Source organism: Patella vulgata, chromosome 3 (genome assembly GCF_932274485.2).
Source record: "Patella vulgata chromosome 3, xgPatVulg1.2, whole genome shotgun sequence".
Taxonomy (NCBI): domain Eukaryota; kingdom Metazoa; phylum Mollusca; class Gastropoda; family Patellidae; genus Patella; species Patella vulgata.
In genome coordinates, this window is record NC_065881.2 from 21,228,995 (window position 1) to 21,248,788 (window position 19,794).

At 35.4% G+C, this 19,794-nt stretch overlaps 2 protein-coding genes across 5 annotated transcripts in view; one reads left to right on the forward strand and one right to left on the reverse strand.

Moving 5' to 3' along the window:
• LOC126815727 (nibrin) overlaps positions 1-19,794 on the reverse strand; it is a 417,793-nt gene that overhangs the window by 196,625 nt on the left and 201,374 nt on the right. The gene's annotated exons all lie outside the window — the stretch shown is intronic.
• On the forward strand, positions 297-9,447 carry LOC126816283 (uncharacterized). Of its 3 annotated transcripts, none has more exons than XM_050542592.2 (3): positions 297-338; positions 6,429-6,519; positions 6,684-9,447. In XM_050542592.2, the coding sequence occupies exons 2-3, from the start codon at positions 6,477-6,479 to the stop codon at positions 8,003-8,005; spliced, it is 1,365 nt and encodes a 454-aa protein (XP_050398549.1). In that variant the 5' UTR covers positions 297-338; positions 6,429-6,476; the 3' UTR covers positions 8,006-9,447. The 3 variants fall into 3 exon arrangements, with proteins under 3 accessions (XP_050398549.1, XP_050398550.1, XP_050398548.1); XM_050542593.2 differs by lacking the exon at positions 297-338 and adding an exon at positions 1,191-1,251; XM_050542591.2 differs by lacking the exon at positions 297-338 and adding an exon at positions 4,631-4,770.

Consider the following 19,794-nt stretch of genomic DNA (forward strand, 5'->3'; position numbering starts at 1 on the left):
TTATACTAAATGATAAGGCAAGTTCAATTTTTCGTCATAGGTCACCAGGTATAAACAGCTAGGGCTAAGGCTAATCCTAACCCCGGACCTTGTCCCAATGGTTACCCTAACCCTAACCAACAATCACGTGCCCAAACCTTATTTACATCTCAACAACCTTGGCAAAATTGAGCTGGCCTTAACAAATAAATTTTGCCGACACGCTGCCATTAATTTTTTATGGTGGGTTTTCCACAGTCTATATATAGCATCCAAAGCAGTTGTCATCGATCGATCGACGGAGACCCCAGAAATTTCTACAGTTACGTCTGATTCATCCAGCAATAGCGGACTGAATGGTAAGCATAATATTTTTGTCATGCATATTTGTGTGAATTATGATTTTACTATTAGTGAAAGGGGCTTATATACGCATACCCCAGCACTAGCTAACCTAGCTCACACTCTGTTTTCAGCGGCGAACTGTGGCCCTTAATTGACCCCATCGCGTTGAGATATACATAACATGATGCGAAAACGAAACTATATATATATGGCTTGATCCACCTTTCCCCGTGCCTGCATTCCACAAATAGATAATTTGCTCCATGGATTTAGGTCATTATAATTTGATTATTTTAATAGGTCTACTGTCAAATGTATGGTTAGTTACGCACTTGTATTTTCTAAATTTCCACAAAGAAGGCCGACATGTGGGGCATGATTTTTTAATATATACGACGGCCCTGTGTTGACCGCGAAAATTGCTCGGGATTTTCCGGCCTTTATTCTTTTTGTCAATTGTGCAGGACAAAGGGTTTGGTAAATCTATAATTAGAGGGAAAATCAAAGTCTACCCGTGTTGACGCCACAGCCAGGGTTAAATTCCATCAGAATGCACTGCTTGGCATATTCCGCTCATTTTCATTAGAACGGCTGGTGCAGAAAAGTAGGACGTTGAATTGTGTTTCATTATGTTACACAATTTAATGACAATTAGGCTTATAAGAAGTAATAACCGGAATTTCAGTAGAAAACTGATGTAAATAAAAGTCTGACTTACATCATCCTTTGTCTTCTATTTTCGAGGCGAAACATGTTGCAGTTTCCTTGGGAATTCCTATTTCTCTGAATTATTCATGATGTAGGCCACGATGCTATTACGCATCACATAAGTCTCCAAAAATAGAATTTACTGTATTATCGATTTCTCATCACCTAACGACGGGATTCATTATTTTACATGTTATCTATGACTAGATGTGAGGAACGGTAGGTATACAGTAAAGTGGCTATATAAGACTGTGTAGCCTACAGCTGTGTGTATAAGGTGGTTGGGGGAGGTGGGTTAACGTGTGCGGTTTAGATCATAAGGTTTGGCATTGAGAGATATGGTCGTCTGTCAAGTCTGGTAGTTTTTCTACGGTTTCCTCGCACTGCTAAAGGGAAGCCGCGGTGACTATGTGAGTAGGACGTTGACTCGCTAACCTGGAGACCCCGTGTGGGTCAGTGGCGGAGGACGGAGGTCTGGCACGAGACAGCGTATATAGTCGCTCGGATGGGACTGAAAAACGAGGTCTCGTGTACACATTGGCGGACACGTAAAAGAAACCTTGACAGTTTGAATTCGAAATAAGAGTAGGCCGTATGCCCGGCTTCATTTAGCAAAATGTCCTACAGAATACCAGTGTAGAATTCTATAGAAAATCTATAGAGTTTTTTGGGGGCGTGTCCCATTTTCTATAGGATAAAATTCTATAGTATTCTACAGAATTTTGTGGGGCCTGTAGGAAATAACGGCCCCAAATATTCTACAGTTTCTGTAGCGCACATCCTATAGTTTTTCTTACAGATTTATGGCAAAATACTATAGTATTCTATAGGTTTTTTATTACACTTTCTGTAGGAAATTCTATAGTTATGTATAGGAATGAATACTGTAGTATTCTGTAGTTTGGAAATTGGACCACTATAGTTTTCTGTAGGAATGGGTACTATAGAATTCTTTAGACTTTTTTTTATTAAATCATATTTTGGGAATAAATATAGTTGACCCATGATTTCTTCTAAATTGATAAGCTTATTTTTCTCTCATGGATTCTTCTAAATTGATAAGCTTATTTTTTCTCTCATGGATTAATCTGAATTCTGTTGATGATTCACCAGCCGGAACCATGAAAAGTTATTTTCTTGGTAAAACTGAAATATATAGGGAAAAGAATAAGTAATAAAGTTAAATAAATAACAAAATCACATAAATCTTATCTAATTAAAGTAAATAAATATTATTGTTAAGAAAGTAATAAAGTATACTTATCTTTGTATCTTTAATCGAATCTGTGAAAAAAAACCACCACCATTCTCTCCAGCTTCTTTTTAATACTAACATATTAAGTTGTTATACACTGAATTTTTGAATTTTAAATTCAGCCAATGGCCAAACAGATTTCAAGAGAGTACATTGGCTGTTAATTATAGTTTGTCGACAGGTATGCACGGTTGACCTAGTGGCTTTAACAAATTATATAATTTGAATACAGAATCTGCTATAGTCATTAAAATCCAACTAGCAGGATCACCTAACAGTCAGACTGTGTTCAAATAAACTTTGTCTTTATTTCATTGACTTATCTGAAGAATAATTTATTATCTGATATTTTTGTTGTGAACATCTACATTTACTAGCATTTTTTGGAGAGTGGGGTGGGGAATTCCTTTGAGTGTCAAAATGTATCACTATTTCATTCATATTATATACACCATTTTATACTTTATATTTTATTTTTCGTGGTAAGCTTATTTTAGTTTGTCATTTGGTATCACAATAAATTAAGGAAAACTGCATCCAGGAAAATTATGTTGGAAAAGTTTACATAATTCACACAAGTGCATCACTAAATTCTATTGTAAACTATAGTATGAATAAAAGACATCGCCAATTTATGAAATCTGTAGTATAGAACATTGTTTCTACAATATTAAGTAGGAAACTATAGTAGGCCATTTGTTAAAATACAGTATACATATAAATTCTTAGTTTTCAACAGAACTATAGGAATATACTACTGACTTGAGACAATAAGTTAGTTCTATAGAAAACTATACTTTTTACCACCAAATCTATAGGAATCACAGCTGATATGAGAATACAAGTTAGTTCTATAGCAAACTATAGTTTTTAGCACAAAGGCTATAGAAAACTGAAGGATTACTCAACTGACTCGAGGATACAAGTTAGTTCTATAGAAAACTATAGCAGCACCAATGAATCTGTAGGTTTATTTTTTTTCCAATAGTTTCTTACAGTATTCTATAGAATTCTATAGGAAATTACACTTGGAAAATATTCATCTACCAATCCCACACAAAACTATAGTACATGTTTTTGAATCTATAGTCATGTAAAAAAACCCAGAATGAATTCGTTTTCCTGCAGCATTCTATAGCATTCTATAGAATCCCACAAACTTCTATAGAAACCTGTACTTTTTCTATAGGACTTTTTCATAAGGGCGAAATACGTTAAGTTCATTTCAATTCAATTAACTACTGAAGATCGACTACGCGCGATCGAAGTATTGAAATGAAATTGATCCACGTGTTAGTCCCCAAATGACCTAGTTTGTGTCGAGTTCCTTTGGTCAACGGAACAGTTGTTTTCTTGAGAAATGACTGCATACGATTGGAGTATCCAACTCAAGAACCGTAGGGCCTACTGTCGAACGTCACAAATTATTGTAGTTTATGTCATATCTTACCATCTAACAGGGCAAACAATGTTGACTCAACATACTCAGTGGGAGGAGAAATGAAATAGCTCACAGTTATTGTGTTGAGTCGTTAAGCCCAATTCCATTCTTTCCGATATGCTACTCTGTATATACAGTATACATAGCTTCATTTGGACTCTCAACAGAGTTGAACAGACCTTAAACATACACTATGCAAGAGCTAAATCTGCCTTTAGGCCTGAAATGTACAAGACCATAATTGACTCTCGATGGCATCGGGTACTCGAGATTTTAACTAGATTAAAACGGTTCGCCATTTAAAAATGTAATTTAAAAATGGGAAAGCGAGGCTAACCCCCGATTATACCAGTGCCCTGGTTACCACTGTGCACACATCTTGTCAAAACTATAAACAATGATAACTTGGCTGAGAATGAAGTAATTTGAATGAAATTTTCAACTTTTTCTTTTTTTTATCATCTATTTTTAAGTTATTATAGCAAGAATATCAACTCTTTATTAAACTCTTAACTAATGTACACACATTCATTTCAAAAGGTTATGCAATCCCCCACCACTACCACCACAAAAAAATGATAATATTAATATTCATCCGGATATTGAAATGATAAGAACATTGATTTCTGGAAGCTTATCTTTATATTTTAAGACGTCACTTAGTGATAAGTAGCCGCTCACCACTCACTAGTCAGTAAACACGGATATATACCCAATAATATTTATCATCGTATAAAACGTTCAGTGTCATACGTATCTTGATTATCAAGTACGTGTGTTTAGTTTACAATAGGTATGGTAGGACAATCACGACTATCGATATGTGGGTTTGGCGAATTACAACTGAGTTTATAAATAACACTAGACCCATTTTGAGATGCATATATATATATATATATATATATATATATATATATATATATATATACATGTGTGTGTAGATTAAGTTATTACGTATTAACGGAATTGATGTACATGTAATAGATTGAAACGATGTGTATGTGGAAGTAGCATTTGTGGATATATTTTGCGACCTAGTCAGGTATGTCGTTATAATATAAGTTTATATAAGTTATAGGCTATCATCCGTTGTCGAGGATTGTGAATGTCAACGACCTCACTATAGTCACTATAATTTGAAGTTGCGAGGTATTCTAGTAGGTTCTCGTTATTAAATAACGAATGGACAGAGACGAGAACTGTGAGTATGTAGGCTCGGTGGGGCCTAAAAAGAGTTCTCACGTTGTTTTGGGACCCTTTCACTCATAATATACTCAAGAATGCACTATTTAAAGTCCGTTTTTCAAAAACTTATTTCATCCCTGGTGAGAGACTACCAGATTCCTCTTAGAGGAAACCCCCCGTAGAAACAGACCCAGATGCCTTTAGGAGTGACTCGGGAGTTATATCCTCTGTCCCTGTGTGTTAAATTGTATCGATGACAGTTTAGTTAAGTAACAACCCCACTAAAGAAAATAGCAGTTTCTGCCAGGCCCCTGCCGTTTCTGGTTGCGAATTGTCCATTTACCTGCACCAGCTTCAGAACCAGATCTAATCTCGACACAGCGTAGATTTAGTTTTTGAATGGTATCCATGGCTTAATTACACACCAAAAATAATTCTTATTCTCATGCACATTGTACCGAAAACCAATCTGGAGGTCGAAGGTAATTCCCCTCAATAATATTACACGGTTGGATTCAATATTGGGTAAATTTACTTCGGGGGTGGGGGGGGACGGGGGGAGAGTTTCAACAAACCAATGAGCGAAGTTACTAGTCTGGATTTGTACATAATTTGTTATAATTGGTGAATTGAAATGAAATAAGTGGAATAACATTGCAATGTGCTATTTTGGTTTTCATTTGTGTTGAAAATAATAATGTTAAATACAATATTATAAATATTCCCTCTGTATCGATTTGCCAATTGTGGCCAAAACAGGGCCGGGGTAAACTTTCGAAGAGATTGCCAGGGGTAAACCGGGAAAAAATGTTGGGAGCCCCTGTTATGGATCAAGTACATGTAACCACAAACAAAACATCCAGACAATTTATTCATCATTTTAAAATATTCATACTTAGGCTACTCGTATTATATACATGTACTCGAGGGCGCTTTATCATGTATATACGCATTTGACATACTGTTTTAATGTATTTGTCATTTACATATTTATACGTAGGCTACAAGTATTATGAACTTGGGGACTCTTTATCATGTATGTAAGCATTTGACCATAAATGGTTACAGATATGAAGACATGCTTAGTAAATGAAATGGGGTTTAACGTCCTGTTTCTGCAACATTAGGCTAATGAAGACGTGTATAGGCCTATGCCACGTGGTGTGCTATGGGGTGATAGAGTCCCGGTAACAGCGACATGGCCTACTCTACTGTCCGGGCATATTTAACATACGGCCGATGGCATACACGAGACCCCCGTCTTTTGGTCCCATCCGAAAAACTAGACTATTTGCTTCCCAGTCCCTCGTTCTACATCACTTACAAGGCTTGAAAGTCCAGAACAGCTTTCTCGACCAACACTGCTACCGAATCCCGCTATCGTGACTCCGACAAACACATGCAAACAAAAATGAATGGCCTTAAATATATATATTTTTCTGAGCCTTGCTGTTTAATATTTTGATCAATTTTCGTTACTCTTAGTTAAGAACGCATTTATTCCCTATATTTCAGATCTTTAAAGAACCATAAGACAAAATCATTAGATAATTTGATTTGACCATGGCAAGTAGTGACCACGATGCCAAAGGTGCCTGCAATGATAGTAAGTAAAACTAAGTGTATTTTCAATCTAAAATAATTTTGAAGAAAATGAGAATAAAATAAAATTCTCTTTTCCGTCACTTGACATACATCACATCTTTGTTGTTCTTTTTGCACTTCAAGTGTTTTGAAGATACATGTAACTGTGGGTTTTTACTATTTCAGATATTTTTAATGCTGATACAAAGGACGATGATGACATTTTCAGATCAGCCACTGTTGCAACTCCCCATAAAATCCAGTTGAGCTATCCACTAGATCTGCCCGCAAGTCTGGTTGACAAATTTCCCGGGTCAGTAACGAAAAGCGTCCATGCATGGTTTACAATCGAAAGAAAAGAAGATGCCGATGTTGTGCTAACTGACACATCTTATCCCCGACAATTTATTCATTTGAGATGTGGGTCTTATAAGGGTGTGGAATGTTTGGTGACAATAAAAAATCTGAGTTCCAAAAAAACGATTGAGCTGAAACCACCAGGTGCGGGAAAGATAACGCTTGGACATAACGAAGAAGCCAGCGTCAAATCAAATACGAAAATAACAGCGCTAAATTTAATTTGGATGATTACAACAACAATTGGAGACATGGATGCTACAGCATATGAGGTATCAATGGTGGGCTATGGTTCTGAACAGTTTAATCGCGCTGTAGAGGACCCGTCTTCTGCTCGAGTACACAGGGAAGCAGGCGTACCAACGCCTAATCCACAAAATGGTTTCTCGGACTTAGCCAATCAAACAGTTCCCAAAAGTATAATATCTTCGCAAGCGATACCATACACTAATTATTATGGCCCCAATCAAAATAACCTGAACCAGGTTAACACGTATAGACCACAACCAGAACAATATGCCCAAAATATAAGGGACGATCTGCCTGGACAACCTATGAGTAGCATGTCAAATGGTCCAATGGCTAATGTGAGACTACAGTCTTTCACTGGAAACCAGTGGCAATCTTGTAGACATTGTGCACCATTAAGCTCTGATTATAACGCAAGTGCCCAACACAACGCACCGTCTCCATTTGTGGGCGTACCAGCAGAGGTCTGTCCCCAGTGTTCACATAATCCACCATATCCTGAAAGATCTTCAAATATTAGATTTTGTGATAGTCAACCACATACCGGCCCACATTATGGTGGAATACCATATTATGGGCAACTGTATTATGCACCATATTCCAGTAGTCAGCCACATGCATGTTCACCTAATAATGTAATTCCCCATGGACAATATCGTCCTGCTGGTCAAGTAGGTTACAATGGTTTGCAAAATTATCAAACTGATACTCATGGGATGCACCACCAACAGGCCACAGTCAACTGGCATACAGTCAAACCCTCTGGTATCGATGAAGCTTCCAATTTGTCGCCAGATCATATCCGACAACATAGTGTGAATACACATCCGATATCGGAAATTTCTCCAGGCGATTTTAATCCTTATTTAATGGGTGAATATATGCAGAAACCAGAGAAGTGAGATTGCTTTCTTTATTAATGTCAATATCGATTCGTTCGTGAACATAGGTCTGGTCCAATTGTTTGCACCTCTTGGGGTGATAGGGCAGAATGTTGCAAGTGAGAATGACTCCAATTATTACGGTTATATCTTCCAATATGAGATGCCATCACTACGTTCTGCTATGTGTTCAGAAAAAAAATTGGTGACCTGTTTATTAGGATTCCTTTTTTAAAAAATGTTATTGTTTTTTTTTAATTGAATTGCATTATATATTACATGTATTTATAAAGAGTATAAAAAGGCTCACAAGATGTATACCGTTACTTGATGTCATCATGGCTCACGTGAAGAACATTTAGAAAATAGTAAATGCAGTTTAATTCTGCATAATCCACTGTGGCCTCATTATGTATGATTTATTTATCTCACCTTGTGATGTTTTAATGGCATTTTTATGAAATGTATTTATTTACTGATGTTAATGAAAATTAAGGTGACTCTGTCTATAATTCTTCTTCACAATCTACTGTGGTTTCATTAAATAATTATTTCGTCTTAAACTGGCATGATTACTATCATTTATTTTATTTTACAATAATTTACTGTTTGGTATTTTATAAAATGGTATTTATGAAATTATGTTTTATGAAATGGTATTTTATAAAACGGTATTTATGAAATAGTGTTTTATAAAAATGGTGTTTTATAAAATGGTATTTATGAAATAGCGTTTTATAAAAAATGGTATTTAATCAAATGGTGTTTTATAAAACACCATTTCATAAATACCATTTTTTATAAAACGCTATTATTTATTTTTGCGCAGTTTTAACATAATCTCAATAACAAAAACACTTGAGCGGTACACGTGACTTATCATTAACTGCAATAATGTTAGATGCATTAAGTATGATTTAAATAAAGAGCTGGCCATAATAGTTCAAAAATAGATAATGAAAAATGAATATATTGAAAATTTAAGTCATATTTCTTTATTCTGAGCGAAGTTATGTATGTTTGAAGTTTTGACAAGATAGTCTCGATTGCCAAATATCATTACTACGATATAAACAAGGTCATTTTTATCATTAAGCTAATAAATGACGCGAATTTTTTATTCAATCCATGAAATATCACGACCATCCGATAGTCTAGAGAGTTGATTATGGGCTCGGCATTATATACATGCCAAATAAATAATCTGTATAACATATAAAGCCAAAGAAAAGAGACCTGCGATGGGCAGATATAGCTGTTACAAAATGCATTTTATACATAGATTATGGATAATGTGAATGGTATGCATCTTGAAGTGACCATACCGTATTGATGTTTCGTTATATATGCAATATATACCCTCTCGTGTTCAGTATTTATTATTTATTATATTATGTATGGTAATACTATACTCATATGCTTACTGTTCAGTATTTGCTTGCCGTATTAAAGGTATTTTATACCTAAAACGTTTTAAGTCTTAATCAAAGACCCTGTTATATTTTTGTGTCTTTAAAAATTAGTTTACGGTAATACTTCAAGCAACATAAGTGCATATCATGCAGTTATCCAACTGAGTTTTTACAAAATGTGATCACCCCAATTATTTCCACTGTGTATCCTTTAATTTAACAGACTATTTTCTATTCAAAAATGGAGTAAGTTCATCGTGATTTTCCGAGGTCCCCACGCCCCCCCCCCCCTTGTCAATGTCAGTGGCATAGGCCGGCTGCGTGGCAATGCATAACGTATAGTCGTTCGGATGTGACGAAAAATCGAGGTGTACACATTTGCATGAACGTAAAAGAACCTTTGACAGTTAACAGTTTGCCGTACCGCCCAATGAAAGATCTTATGATCTAAAACACACACATGAGACTATTCAGTCACCCAAACCCCCAACTAACTAAACTATGATTTCAACATTTACCATGTGTACAGACAGGGACATCCAGCATTCCTGATCATAGACACCGAGATCTTCATGTAGAGGAAACGAGAGGACACGGAGAAAACACGGTTGGGCAGGCGATCCTACTTCATGTCACGTACAAGCGAAGAGTCGAAACCACGCCCCCCCCCCTCCACAACAAGGTTGTCACGCATACGCTTCGGGTGGAACCCACACCACTTAAATCAACAACAGAACTTATGCTCTAAAGTGCACGCATTAGATAAATAAACTTATAGGCCTGCAGCCAAAATGTCTAGCGTGAAGTTCTGCTACATGGTCCTACCAAACAAACAAACTATACACTTTTGGAAAGCTTTTAACACCAGGAACACAAATCCAGAGAGTTCCAAGCAAAAAGTCTGCACTAACTCGATTGAGGGCCAGATGAAAATTGTGATAATTGTCAAGTAAATGCTATATTTATACTACTAATTGTGAAGTTGACATAAAATGAAATATTTGTAAAAACACCTGATGCCTTCATCCTCTGCAAAGAATATGCTGTTGGTTAAATTTTGATTTAATGGACAAGGAAACATACAGAATTTCGGAAATCAATATATGGTAAAAGGAGTTATCTCCCTTTATGGAAAATATCAATAATTATTGATAACAGTAAAAGGATTTAGCTACAAACAAGGGCCTATATAAGTTCAACCATTTTTTCAGATATTTAACCTGAAACATAGCATCTACAGATATTTAGTTTTCTCACTAAAATAGATATGGCCAAAACTAAATAGTACTGTAAAGGGAGTGACAATATTGTAATGAAGAGAAAAAATATAAAATGGAGATTAATGTCTTACTGTTCTGTACCAACCCGTATCATGAAAATGGGCGTACGTCATACATTATTGTTTGAGTGGGAAGGGGGGGGGCATTGTACGTGTACAACACTAGTATGCTTCTCCTTGTCCGTGGCTCACTAATCAGGAGGTCTGGGGTTTGATCCCTGTGTTGACCTAGACAGTTCCCCAAACTTTCCAGCGTTGTTTCCACTTGTCAGTGGTGCAGGAAGCGCGGGGCTGTGATGGGCAGCGTCCAGTTATTTGGATGGAATATAAAACTGAGGTTGACGTGCACGTAAAAGAACTTTAAATTCGAAATAAAGAGTAGACCGTAATGTATGGCGGGCGTATGTACATCTTCATTATGACGGTTGGTTTGTTTTCTCTTCATTACAATTGGCACTCACTTACAGTAGTATTTAGGTTTTGACATATATTTATATTTTAGTGAGAAAATTACATATAGATGCTTTGTTTCAATTCAAATATTTGTTAGAAATTTAGCCCCAAATCTAATCTGAACTAAAAGTTTACAGTAGAAATACTGTTTTAGGAGAGCTTATATGCCCGCCCGCCCTCTAAGATTCGTTGAACCGTCCATTTTTTTCGGGCAATGTATTTCAGTTTTTCGGGCACAAGCTTCAGAGAATGGGGAATGCGACCATATCACATGGAAATATAATTGTATATCTGTGTAATTAATTTAAAATAAACAACCATCACAGCTTTGTGGAAAATTCATCTTAGTTAATGATTGATTCATTCAGAAAATTTGGGTGACAAATTTTTCAGGCAAATAGACTCAGCCCCCAACCCACCCCCAACTGAGATTAGCCCCCTACACCCATGTAGCCCCTTACCTGTTGTTCAATCCGATTCAGTTTTTTTAATCAAATATTGTTTAAACTATTGTTTTACCTCCCATCCGAACGACTGGGCATTGTCCTTCCAGCCCACTCCCATCCCGTACCACTGACAGGGGGATACCGCACCGAGGTTGTCTTGTACATGTACATAATTATCTAATCTGTGTAAGTGTAGTAAATGTGAAAATGAAACAAAAAGACTGCTAAGGAAATTGAACTTGATGTTTATACATGTAGTGACAGTGATGATGATAACGACCAACTTTGATGACATTTAAAGTGCAGGGTAATTGCGTAATTTTGATTTTCAATAATTGATTTACTCTTTTGTCTTAAATCTATATTTATAAGCAAATTACACAATTATAAATACGGTTTTAGTTTAAATGTTTTTAATTCGGCCTTAAATATCTGAACTAGAGGTTTACAGCTACCTGTAGTAAAATTATTGTAGGGTCTAATTGAAAGGGTATGTTGGTGTGGGTTTATGTTTTAGTGGAAAAAATCATGTGGTTTCAATGCGATTTACAAAACTACGGACATAGTCTGGTATCCATTACTTCATAGACATATAGCTCATCCAATGTCAAACATATCTCCTTGCTCATCAGACTAGGTGCTCCGCCCATAATTTCTGGGTAAACACCCGTTCACCAACCCTTGCAGTCCCGTCCCCTGTGACCCCATTAACTATATAAATATTGGGCTTGTGTGCACACATGTGTGCGTCATACAGCATCAGCAGTCAACACGCACCTGAAATACTGTTACCAATTGCAAACATTTGACAGAAAGGGAGATAACTCTATATTACCGTTAATGGATTTCCAAAATTCTGTATGTTCCCTTGTCCATTATGTTTTCTGCATTTTGGTTTAAATCAAAATATAACCAATAGCGTGTTCTTTGTCTAGGATGAAGGCATCGGAGGTTTTCACCAACATTTAATTTTATGTCAACTTCACAATTATTAGTATAAATTTGCATTTACTTGACAATTATCACAATTTCCATCTGGCTCTAAATAGAGTTAGTTCAGACTTTTTGCTTGGAACTCTCTGGATTTGTGTTCCTGGTGTTAAAAGCTTTCCAAAAATGTATAGTTTGTTTATTTGGGAGGACCATGTAGCGGAAATGTGTTTCTAAGCAAGCTAGAAATTTTGGCTGCAGGCCTATTATATACCACAAAGTATTTTTTCAGCAAAATGTGTATTTTTATATCATAGAATTAAACAATTCAGTTTACCGTATATTAAAAGGGATTCAAACTTAAATACATTGTACATTAACACATATTCCAAGAGGCAAGGTGGTTTACCTTTATTATTTCCATTGGTCACATTATTATTTTTCTGTTTATGCCACACACACTGACCTAGAAAAAAAACCATCAAAATTTTATAAAAAAAAAAAAAAAATTCAAGCCCTCACAGGAGTCGCAGTGGGTGACACAATGGAACCGGGTTCTATCCCGTGGTTTCGGCTGCCATCTGTAATCAACAAAGAAAAACATAATACTATCCTATAAGACAATGTGGAAATAGACATAGAAGAAGGTAACAAAACAGGAGTGATGGGTTCAAAGTTTACCCATTATGACGTCACAATTAAAACTACGGGATAGTGAAACTGATGACGTTATTTCTATCGTTCTATTACTTTACAAGTTTTAGAATTAGTACTACGTCTTTTTGCTATTTCTGTGATAAAACAGTTATTATTCAAGGATTTTTACATCTTTGCTACAACTATGGATTCAAGGTAAGTGAATACACTTTTTCTTCTGTAAAATTTATATTCAATTATTTATCGCTTCCAACATCTGTAATAAACAGAACAAAGGTATTCTACCATTGTAAGAATGTTTAGCTCTCTAAAATATTTCTATGTACATAGATAGAACTCAATGACCATCATGAATACCGCTCGAGTTATTTAATGGTTCAAGAGAGTGTATCCCTGCGCAAGTATTCCACGTCCTTCTGGACAAATGTAGTACGCGTACAAGCCATTGAATACAACCATAGGATAGGTTATTCAATGGCTGTATTCAATGATATTTGCTTGTATTTGCATGTAGTTATAGAATGAAAAAATAGAAATAATAGGACTAGTCCCACCTCTTATTATAATGAGTTTTAAAAAATGTTTTCAATAGTATTAAATTAAAAATGATAAAAAAAAAAAAAAAATTACCCGTCAAATCGTGAAGTGGGAATAAAGAAGAGCTTTATGAAGAATTGTATATTGAATTTTTGTTATATTACAAAATGGATTGGTTCCATGGTTTTAAGAAGAAAGTATTAGAAGGACATCGAGCTATGGTATCTCTGGGAGAAGAGGATGAAGATGCTCCATATCCATCTCCTAGGCCAATCACATATGTTACTAGAGTATTGGGAGGCTCATGTGGTTTAGTTAGCTACAATATTGCGCTAGGGATCTCCATGCTGTCAACATCTACAATTATGCAAGGAATAGGTCTGTCTTCCTTACCGCATTGTCAACCCCCTTTCGTAAAAGCTCTTGTTGATAGATGTATTGAACCAATCACACGATCCAGTCAAGATGGAGATAAAAGTTAGAATCTTGGACAAGGATGGAATATGCAAAACTGGAGACACGGAAAAAAGATACACAGCAATTGGCAAGGCGGGGGGGGGGGGGGTACGAGCGATAAGAAATGCGAACAAGGATTAATGGATAATAGTAATGAAAATGTTGGAGTGCCTAAAATCATGGACACGTCAGGACAAAATAGCACCATAGCTGAAAGGTACATCACCAACACGAGCAGTTTTATTGACACGCATGCAACATTTAGTATCTATAACTAGGGGTGTCACAATAAGACGTTTTTTTTAAAAAAATCATTTCAGGCCAGCAATTTCCAGGGGCGAAATTGCTAGCTGTACACGATTTTTAATTTAGTATCTATAACTTTAACCTCATGGATAGCTATGCAGCTTGTAAAAGTTTGCAGATTCTTTGAAACGGGAAGGGGATACAGACGTTTCCAAAGACAAGGGTCCTAAAGAAACAAAGGCAATGAAGACAGACCTGGGTCAAAAGAACACACGGTTTTCCAATGACAATGCATGTACTTCTTCACACGAAGTTAATTCACCCAAAGGACGACCTGTTCTATTAGTAAGTTCCCCTAATGCTTCAGTAGTTGTCATGGACAAAGAAAATAGGGGATGTAAAATTCATCAAGGTGTCGATTTGGTAAATCATTCTAACCCTACACCCCAGCCGTCAGTGATGTTCAATAGCTGAAATTCAGATGCACGATTACCTTTTTGAAAACAAAGAAGATGTGCCATTCTCTTATCAAGATAGTCTAGGAAAATAAGATAAACTGCCTGCTATTGGACAGGTTCCTTATATTCCTGCCTCAGATCAACATGCAGGAAATCAACCAATAATATTCACAAGATCTAACACCGTTAATGTGCCAAATTTGTCAGTAAAAGAAAAGAAATACCAAGCTAGATTATCCAATCTGATTCAACCAAAAGGACTAACTACTGATTAAGAAATGAATTCTACCCTGCCTAGGATCAAGTTATCGTCTGGAAATATTAATCACGTTCTGCCAAAGATAAAGTCTGGAAATTCTAATCTGCCAAAGATTCAGTCTGGAAATTCTAACACTGTTCTACCAAAGATTAAATCATCCTCTGGAAATATTAACTCTGGAAATACTATCTCTGCCAAAGATTAAATCCATGCCAGTTAAAGACTACATTAAAGGAAATAATAAGATGGCTATGAAACTTAAAATACCAGTTCTATTAAATCCAATGAAACCAGTACCAACATACAGGAAACTACCTCCGATATTAAATTTAAATGTGGAATTAGAAAAACAAAATAATTTTAAAGATGCCTAAACTTATTTTAGAATAATTAGCTATTTAGAATACTGCCAGTGATGAAATCAGCCATATGATAATGTACAATCCATTACCGATTTCTATCGACTGAATGATTAAAAAAGTAGTATTCTTCATGTATTAAACTGATATAAAATAATTATTACATCCAATCATTGTAAATTGTAAGAACTTGTGTATAATATATGTGTTTCTCTGGTAGAATTATAAACTGTAAATATCAAGCTTTTGTTGTATATAAATATGTTTTTCCCTGGTAGAATTATTCATTGTAAATAACAAGTTCTTGTATATGTGTGTTTCTTGTGTAGAACTATGTAAATGGCTTTTAAAGCACATACCAATATTTATTAACAGAGATGTATTATTCTTTAAATAAATACTGAGGCCATATAAAACTTTTACAAGTGGTTCTTTTACTTTAAGTTACATCATAGTTTTTTTTATATTTTTGAATAAAATGTACAGGCCATAAAGATCTTCATTTTATAATGCATGTCGTATTGTTTAAGTACCACTGGAGGTTTATATTTCATGTGCAAGAGAAATCCAAGCTCTAAGACGAAAGATGAAGAAGCTTTGTTCTACATGCAACAGAAAGGTAAGATGTAAGACGATAGACGAAGAAGGTTTATTTTACTTGCAAGAGAAAGCAAAGCTGTAAGACGTTAGATGAAGAAGCTTTAATGGAATTTTTATATCGCGCGTAAAAGCCCATTCTCACGGTGCGACTTGTAGTAACTACTTGTAGTATCGACCCGAGATGCAGCGTGAGAACACCCTAGTCGTACCAACTTTTACAAGCTCCCAACCAGTTGAAAGCGAGTTGAGCGAAATAGAAACTTCCCTATTTCAGTCAACAGATCGTATGGAATTGACCAAAAAGAGACGTCGAGTATTAGTACAAACACTGTACGCGCCGGCAGTGGGTCTACGAAGTATCCACTGTCTAACCAGACGGATTTGGGTTTCCTCTTTTTCTTTTTGTTCTTATTTATCAAATGTAGGGCAATAATAGCCAGCGTCTCTTCGTCGCTTGATGACGCCATTATGCTAAGACAAGACGAGATTATCTCGAGATTCCAAGTCGTATCAACTCATTTATATACGATTTTGTAATCTACATGTAGATACTACATGTAGATACTACAAGTAGTTACTACAAGTCGCACCGTGAGAACGGGCCTAAGATACGCAAGTGTGAAATATTGTAAAAGAGTCAGTACCGAAAACCCATCTCTATCGCCACTTTCCCGGCACCATATATATAGACCCCCGCCCCATAGGCCATCAGATGCAAAGTAGTCCGTGCGATATCGCATATTCAAGGACTTTTCGTAAAGACCACCTGGGTTTAATAGTGGGATTAATTACATGTAATTAATATCTTTGGCAAGTTAGTAAATTCACATACTATATGTAGTATGTACTTAAATCAACTTAGTGAATGAGACAGGTTGACACATAAAAAGAGTTATAGAACCAAAACATAGCTGGTTCTGTGTATCTATAAAATACCACGAGATTACACGTGCTTGGAAATTTACTAATTGCATCATATGGCTAAAGTAACCAATCATAATCAGTAATTGGACAGGTTCAGGGTCACGAGCAGCTTATTCTGTGCGTGATATCCATGAGTCCTATAAAAGAAATCATGGTAAACTTTTAAGACAGATTTTCATTAGCTTCCGGAGAGATTACGATCTGAGTTCCTGGACAACAGCTTTAAATTGCTCATGCGAGGTGATTACGAATGCGTAATAAGACATGATGTCTGGTTGTTAAAAAACAATAGGTATTAACGTTATGTTAAATTTGACGTGTGTGAAAGTCACGTGACTTCAGTGGTGAGTCGAATGAAACTATATGTGTAATTAAAAGCTAGTAATGTCATGTTTATAAAATATAGACTGTTTTCCCGGTGAATGAAACCACAGTCTTTTGCTTGGGAGATAATTCTATGTAATAATGTTATGGCCCACTAATATTGGAATAGGCTAAGGGCCCTGCTTGTTTTAGACATTCAGTGGTGTACGATAACAGTATATTTGTTTTGGTTGACATGTAAAAAACTAAATACAAATATAAAATTGTATAATGATTAGGTTAAAAATGTCACATAACTGTGATGGTGAAATATAAAATAATAATGAAATTGTTTTGGCTGAATTCTAAAACAGAAACGTAAATCATAAAATTGTAAGGTCAAGAGGTCAAAGTTAGTTTGGAGATTTATAATTAAAGAGACACATCAAAGTTTATTAATAATTAAATGAAGTTTAATTTTAATTAAAAGTAAGAGTTAATAATAAGATTTAGGAATAGTTAGTTCTTGGTCTGATGGCAATGACATGTTTGATTGACGGATAAAATTTGTATTTTGTCTCAAACCAATGATACTTAGACGAAAAAGAAAGTTTCAACTTGACACTATGGTAGCAGGAACAGATCAATAGAAATCCAAGAAGAAGAAATGTTTACCAGTTTACAAAATTGAGATATCCTGAGACAGAATTTAAAGTGAAACCTGGACTTTATAAATTAGAAGTGATGTGTTATAGTGTTTTGAAATTAGGACACATGACGATTTAAAAAAAAATAACAATTTGTTTTTTCTGTGTTTAGGCTTAAGGGAATTTTCATAGGACTTTGCAGTACAGTGATGAACCTTTCGAGAGCTTTTGCATGCGACTTTTGATTTTTAACTTTTGATTTATGTTTATTTGTGTTTTCATTGATACTTAAATTCTTGGAACAGATTGACACAGATTGTGATCATATGTACTCTTGTATGTTAATCATATAGTAATCATATATATGTGCATGTTGCATGAATAATTATAGTGTTTAGTCATGTAAATTTAGTCTTCTACCTCTTCATTTTGCACAAATCTTACAAGTGGGGGAGGTGATAATTATATATGTCGATTTTCGAGATTTCTGCTACATTTATGAATACTTATATAACTCTACCTAATACCGAGCAAAAAGTCTTTAACAGAGGGACGAATGTATTAATATTGTACAATTTTTGCTCTTGAAATAATGGTGGCATTATATTTCATTAATTAATATCTTTGGCAAGTTAGTAGATTCACATATATGTGGTATGTACTTAAATCAACTTAATGAATGACTGACAGGTTGGCTCATACAAAGAGTTACAGAACCAAAACATAGCTGGTTCTATATGTCAATAAAATACCACGAGTTTACACGTGCTTGGAAATTTATTAATTGCATCATTTGGCTAAAGTAACCGATCATAATCAGTAATTGCACAGGTTCAGGGTCATGAGTAGCTTATTCTCTGCGTCCTATAAAAGAAATCATGGTAAACTTTTAAGACGGATTTTAATAAGATTCCGGAGAGATTACGATCTGAGTTCCTGGACAACAGCTTGATTCCAGAAGGGGAAAGATGTAACAGTTTCTATCAGCAGATTCGTCCAGTCTGCCTGGCTAGTGTTTGAGAATGACTTTATTATTGTAATCTATACTATGCTTATATCCATATGTAACCAGCTATGATATATGAAACCTAAAAATAAACTGTTGCATTGTTAAAACTACTGAGAAGACAAACGTCATAAGGAAACCAGTAAGAAGTAGATACACAACGTGAAGCAGAAGCAATGACAGCTAGAGACAAATTCTAGACGACGATCACAAGGCTACTAAGATATGTAGTAAAAAAAGATGCATGTATCATGCGTAGGATGTGGCGACCGGTTTGAGAAGTTCCGCTCTCCACGTCTGACAGAAGACTCATGGTACTACATATCTAAACAACACACTTAGTTAATTTCAAAATTAAATGACAAACCCAACCTTCCAAATTTTGCCTCTCGCAGTAACAACGAATTTCAGACATTTATTATTAGTGAACAATAAGTAAAAGACCAGTTGTTAATTCTTAACTGCTCAAAACCTCCTGGCCCGGATAATATAAGTCCAGTTGTACTGAAAAAGTTAACCCCCTCAATCACCAGCCCTCCCACCAAATATTTTAATCTTTCATTAGAACTCCAATTCTCCTGTCAAAAGGCAAAACCTAGTAACTCACTTTTTTCTTATTTTGAGAAAACAAAGGAAAACGTAATGAATGAATATTAAACCCAAGCTCATCCATTGATTTGACTATTGAGTTACTAGGTTTTGCTGTGGTATACTAGGCAAATGAAGGAAGTTGCTAGGTGTAACTGCTTACAAAATCAAAAGATTGGAATATCTAGTTAACAACAGGAAGCACATACCTTAGTAACTACAAATTTGGTCTTAACTCAATTTTGATAAA